This window comes from Macaca mulatta, chromosome 11, assembly GCF_049350105.2.
Source record: "Macaca mulatta isolate MMU2019108-1 chromosome 11, T2T-MMU8v2.0, whole genome shotgun sequence".
NCBI lineage: Eukaryota > Metazoa > Chordata > Mammalia > Primates > Cercopithecidae > Macaca > Macaca mulatta.
In genome coordinates, this window is record NC_133416.1 from 63,505,761 (window position 1) to 63,511,765 (window position 6,005).

The following is a 6,005-nucleotide window of genomic DNA, read 5'->3' on the forward strand; positions in this document are numbered from 1 at the left end:
TCCAATATAATGCAGTGATTAAAAACTAAGGATCCAGGCAGGGATGGTGGCTTGTGCCTGTAGTCCCAGCTACTCAGGAGGCTGAAATGGGGGGGATCACTTAGTGGTGGTGGTTGCAGTAAACGGAAATGCAACTGCATTCGGGCCTGGGTGACAGAGTGAGACCCTGTCTCAATAAAACCCCCCAAAAACCAAGAACAAAAAAGAATGCAGGATCTGACGCTAGATTGTCTGCATTAGAATTTTAGCCACTTAAGCCGGGTGTGGTGTCTCACCCCTGTAATCCCAGCACTTTTGGAGGCCGGAGGCAGGTGGATCACCTGAGGTTGGGAGTTCGGGACCAGTCTGACCAACATGGAGAAAGCTCATCTCTACTGAAAATATAAAATTAGCCACCCCTAATTAGCACCCATGGCGCATCCCTGTAATCCCAGCTACTTGGGAGGCTGAGGCAGGAGAACCGCCTGAACCTGGGAGGCGGAGGTTGAGGTGAGCGAAGATGGTGCCATTACACTCCAGCCTGGGGGACAGAGCAAGATTCTGTCTCTGGAAAAAAAAAAAAAAAAAAGGAATTCTAGCCACTTAGAAGCTCTGTGAACTTGGGCAAATTGCTTATCTCTGCACCTCAGCCTCCTCATCTGTAATATAGGGTAATAATAGTATCTACCTTAAAGGGTTGTTGTGAAAATCAAATAGTTTAGTACATGTAAAGTGCTTAGACAAAGTACTTGGCATTAAGCGAGAGCTGGATATATATTAGCCATCATTATTAACCACCTGGGGGAACTTCAGCTGATTTGGAGTCTAGGCATACAACTGGAAAGGCCTGCCTAGGAGTGTCTTGTGAATGTGATTTGCATAACGGTCTAGGCCCAGCTGACGTCAAGGGCTCCTTATAGCTCCAGGTCAGTTGTAGCCCTGGATGTAGTTCCTGCCACTCAACAGTCCCACAATCTCCCCACCAACCCTGCTTCCTACCCAACTACTGCAGCACCAGGAAGTGAAACAAAGAGGCAGAGCCCTGTGCCTCCAACTCACCCTTGTCCCTCTCATCCCATCCCCCAGGCTCTACTTCCTCCTCCTTTTCATCTTTCTTTCATCTCTTATCTTTTAGGGCTCCCAGAATGGGGACCAGAGATGGGAAGAGCAAAGGAGACGTTGTACACAAGTAAGGTGAACTCCCTATCCTGCCCCCTCCCATTTCCTTATTCCATTTGTGTCCATCTTATTAGGGAGAAAGGCAAATCAGTTCTCACCCAAACTCAGATAATTCTCTGATGCTGGAAATGTTTAATCTAAAGGGGTAGGTTTTTTTTTTGTTTTTGTTTTTGTTTTTTTGTTTGTTTGTTTGTTTGTTTTGAGATGGAGTCTTGCTCTGTCGCCCGGGCTGGAGTGCAGTGGCCGAATCTCAGCTCACTACAAGCTCTGCCTCCCAGGTTTACGCCATTCTCCTGCCTCAGCCTCCCGAGTAGCTGGGACTACAGGCGCCTGCCACCTCGCCCGGCTAGTTTTTTGTATTTTTTAGTAGAGACGGGGTTTCACCGTGCTAGCCAGGATGGTCTCGATCTCCTGACTTCGTGATCCGCCCGTCTCGGCCTCCCAAAGTGCTGGGATTACAGGCTTGAGCCACTGCGCCCGGCCGGTTTTTTTTGTTTTGTTTTGTTTTTTAAGACAGAGTCTTGCTCTGTCACTCAGGCTGGAGTGCAGTGGTGTGATCTTGGCTCACTGCAACCTCTGCCTCCCAGGTTCAAGCGATTCTTTTGCCTCAGCCTCCCGAGTAGCTGGGACTACAGGTGCCCACCACTACGCTGGCTCTTTTTGTATTTTTAGTAGAGACAGGGTTTCACCATGATGGCCAGGGTGGTCTCGAACTCCTAACCTCATGATCCACCTGCCTCAGCCTCCTAAAGTACTGGGATTATAGGCTTGAGCCACTGTGCCTGGCCCTTGGTAGGTTTAACTTAGAATCACAATATTTTTTTTTTCTTCTCTCAGCTCATACCTACAGAATCATAATATTTGAACTAGAAGTGTCATTGGGCAGTTTTGAATAGTTCTAAGGGAAGGGAGACCTCCATTCAGGACAAATTTCTCAGAAGGGTCAACCTCTTGGGAGAGGTGATGGGAGCCAGCTGTGTGGTCACTGATGGCCTCATTCTGACGTCTTCGAAATTGTTCTGGGACCCACTAGGGTCGGGGCAGTCCCGGCTTTGGACCACCTTCCACTCCCACGCCCAACCTCACACTCTTAGCTGTTTCACTTGATGTTGCATCATGGAGGGTGATGAAATCGGTGTCAGTGGATTTTACCCATGGATGCAACAAGCTGAAGGACCAGCCAGAGTCATTGACACTGCACCTTCAACTACCCAGAACTCCTGGGCTTCCTAGCCATGGGGTCCAAAGCCGGGACTGCCCCAACCCCAGTGGAGGGTCCCAGAACAATTTGGATGACATCAGAATGAGGCCATGGGGCTAAGTGCTGGAATGTCTAAGTTGAACTTCCAGGCCTTATTTACACTAGTCCGGAAAAAAACATCATCCAACTCTTATAGAGCCTATGAAATCTTGGGCCACTAGGGTTGAAGAATCAGGTGGTTCTTAGTCAATAAACCCCTTCCCACAAGAGCCTTTCTAACCTCCACTGTGAGGCCTGAAATGGGGAGCAATAAGACCTCATACTGGCTTCCCAGTTCTCCAAGTTCCTTCATGCCCATTCTCTCCTATGAAACCAGGACCATCCAGTTGAAAATAATGCTGTTTCCAACTGAGAAAAAGAAGCCTGTTTATTCCTAATAGAGGTCATCAGGTAGGAATCAAACTTCATTGCAAACAGCTCACCATCCTATTGGGAGATGAATGAATGTTTCTTTGTTTTGTTTTTTCCTCAAGCAGGAGGAAGTGAGGAAATTAGGTTTGGGGTGGGGTAGGGGTATAGCTTTGAGAGGCAAAAAGATCAGGGAAAGGTCAAACAGGAAGGAACTTGAGACCAGATTGATTTTTTTTTTTTTTTTTTTTTTTGAGACGGAGTCTCGCTGTGTCTCCCAGGCTGGAGTGCAGTGGCGCGATCTCGGCTCACTGCAAGCTCCGCCTCCCGGGTTCATGCCATTCTCCCGCCTCAGCCTCCGAGTAGCTGGGACTACAGGCGCCCACCACCACGCCCGGCTAATTTTTTGTATTTTTAGTAGAGACGGGGTTTCACCGTGTTAGCCAGGATGGTCTTGATCTCCTGACCTCGTGATCCGCCCGTCTCGGCCTCCCAAAGTGCTGGGATTACAGGCTTGAGCCACCGCGCCCGGCCTGAGACCAGATTGATTTAAATATTTGCTCTCCCTTCCCCCCTCCAGCCCCATCCCTGCTGTGCACTCCCCACCACCCCCCGTCCCCGCCCCTTCTACAGCCATTTCAATTCCTGGAGAGCATTACACATGTGTCCCATCCTAGGCCTCTAGCCACAGCAACCACACGACTCATTTCCCCTGGAACTGAGGCTGCATACCTGGGCTCCCCACAGAGGGGGATGATGCAGGGAGGGGAATCCCACCTGCTGTGAGTCACCTGCTGGTATAAAGGGCGGGCCTTACAATGCAGGGACCTTAAAAGACTCAGAGACAAAGGGAGAAAAACAACAGGAAGCAGCTTACAAAGTCGGTGAACAACTGAGGGAACCAAATCAGAGACGCACTGAACAGAATCAGGCTCAAAGCAAGTGGAAGTGGGCAGAGATTCCACAAGGACTGGTGCAAGGCACAGAGCCAGCCAGATTTGAGAAGGCAAAAAAGATGCTGGGGAGCAGAGCTGTAATGCTGCTGTTGCTGCTGTCCTGGACAGCTCAGGGCAGGGCTGTGCCTGGGGGCAGCAGCCCTGCCTGGGCTCAGTGCCAGCAGCTTTCACAGAAGCTCTGCACACTGGCCTGGAGTGCACATCCACTAGTGGGACACATGGTGAGTGGCAGCCCCTGGAGCCTAACAGGAGTCTCTCCAAGCTCTCCAAGGCTGTGGTAGAAGACTGTGGCCTTGAGTGGAAACTGGAGGGTTGAAGGCCATCAGGGAGTAAGAGAGGGCAAGAGAGTAGGGTTCCTGGGAGAGTCGGGCCTGAGGGTCAGGTTGGCTTCAAAAGTACTTATCTTACTTCTTCATTCTTTCCACCCCTTCCTCCATTCCAGGATCTAAGAGAAGAGGGAGATGAAGAGACTACAAATGATGTTCCCCATATCCAGTGTGGAGATGGCTGTGACCCCCAAGGACTCAGGGACAACAGTCAGGTACCACTGGGATGTGGCTGGGCGATGAAGGAGAGGGGACTGAGAACATGGCTGGGTACCATGGTAAACCAGAAGTTGTGTCTGAAAATAGTAAGAAACTGGGTGAGTCTTCAGTGAATGGAGTAGGAAGAGGATGTCCTCTTTCATTGCTTTCTTCTCTCCCTAGTTCTGCTTGCAAAGGATTCGCCAGGGTCTGATTTTTTACGAGAAGCTACTGGGATCGGATATTTTCACAGGGGAGCCTTCTCTGCTGCCTGATAGCCCTGTGGGCCAGCTTCATGCCTCCCTACTGGGCCTCAGCCAACTCCTGCAGGTATTAAGTAGGGGCCTGGAGGATGGGGGCTTGCAGGTGTCAGAGACAGAGGATTGGGGGTTAAGGGTCTAGAGTCTTCTCTGACTGTGTCCTATGCCCTTTCAGCCTGAGGGTCACCACTGGGAGACTCAGCAGATTCCAAGCCCCAGTCCCAGCCAGCCATGGCAGCGCCTCCTTCTCCGCTTCAAAATCCTTCGCAGCCTCCAGGCCTTTGTGGCTGTAGCTGCCCGGGTCTTTGCCCATGGAGCAGCAACCCTGAGCCCCTAAAGCCAGCAGCTCAAGGATGGCACTCAGATCTCCATGGCCCAGCAAGGCCAAGATAAATCTACCACCCCAGGCACCTGTGAGCCAACAGGTTCATTAGTCCATTAATATTAATGGGACCTGCATATGTTGAAAATTACCAATACTGACTGACTTGTGATGCTGACTTATAAGGTTGAGTATTTATTAGATGGGAAGGGAAATTTGGGGATTATTTATCTTCCTGGGGGCAGTTTGGGGAGGATTATTTATTGTATTTATATTGAATTATGTACCTTTTTCAATAAACACTTATTTTTGTGGCTATATGAGTCTAATTTCTAGGCTCAATTGGGAAAGAGAAATTGATGGAAAAATAAGGCCAAGGGATTACAATATGCATCCCTTTCTTCTATTCTGAAGGGCTATGATGGAGAGAGGTATTTTCTCATGACCCCCTGGTGTAGAGAATAACTGGGATCTCTTTAGTATTAATTCCTATATGGCTGAGCAAGCAGAATGGGATTACCAGATTAGGAAGTGGGGTTATACCTAAGGGTCACTTGCTCCCTGATCCAGTGTCTCCTTCCCTGCTTTCTTGGCCAAGGGTGTATCTGGCCAAAGACAGGGGTCCTGATCACTGTAGGATCAAAAGTCAGAGTTCAGTTTTGAGCAGGAAGGGCATTCCAGGAAATGAAGGTAAATATCCCGGAACAATGGGACTCTCCCCTCAAAGGACATTTGGAGTCCCTTTGTTTCTTTTTTTTGAGATGGAGTCTCATTCTCTCTCCCAGGCTGGAGTGCAGTGGCGTGATCTCGGCTCACTGCAACCTCCGCCTCCCAGGTTCAAGTGATTCTCTTGCCTCAGCCTCCCGAGTAGCTGGGATTACAGGCACATACCACCACGCCTGGCTAATTTTTGTATTTTTAGTAGAGACAGGGTTTCATCATGTTGGTCAGGCTGGTCTTGAACTCGTGACCTCAGGTGATCCACCCACCTCAGCCTCCCAAAGTGCTGGGATTACAGGCATGAGCCACCACGCCCAGCCTTGGAGTCCCTCTGGAAGTTTGGTAACTCAAGGGTAGCTGAAATTCTTTGAAAAAAGAAAAGACGAAGGGAAGTGGCTAGTGATTATTTCCTTTCCTTTTTTTTCCATAGTCACAGCATCAAAAATTGTGGGCTTT

The 6,005-nt window shown here is 49.5% G+C and overlaps 1 protein-coding gene across 1 annotated transcript; it reads left to right on the plus strand.

Moving 5' to 3' along the window:
* The first annotated feature begins 3,624 nt into the window (after window positions 1-3,624).
* IL23A (interleukin 23 subunit alpha) lies at window positions 3,625-5,147 on the plus strand. Its single transcript, NM_001194669.1, has 4 exons — window positions 3,625-3,944; window positions 4,166-4,264; window positions 4,431-4,577; window positions 4,683-5,147. Exons 1-4 carry the CDS (start codon window positions 3,783-3,785, stop codon window positions 4,842-4,844), a joined length of 570 nt encoding a protein of 189 aa, NP_001181598.1. The 5' UTR covers window positions 3,625-3,782; the 3' UTR covers window positions 4,845-5,147.
* The last annotated feature ends 858 nt before the right edge of the window (window positions 5,148-6,005 follow it).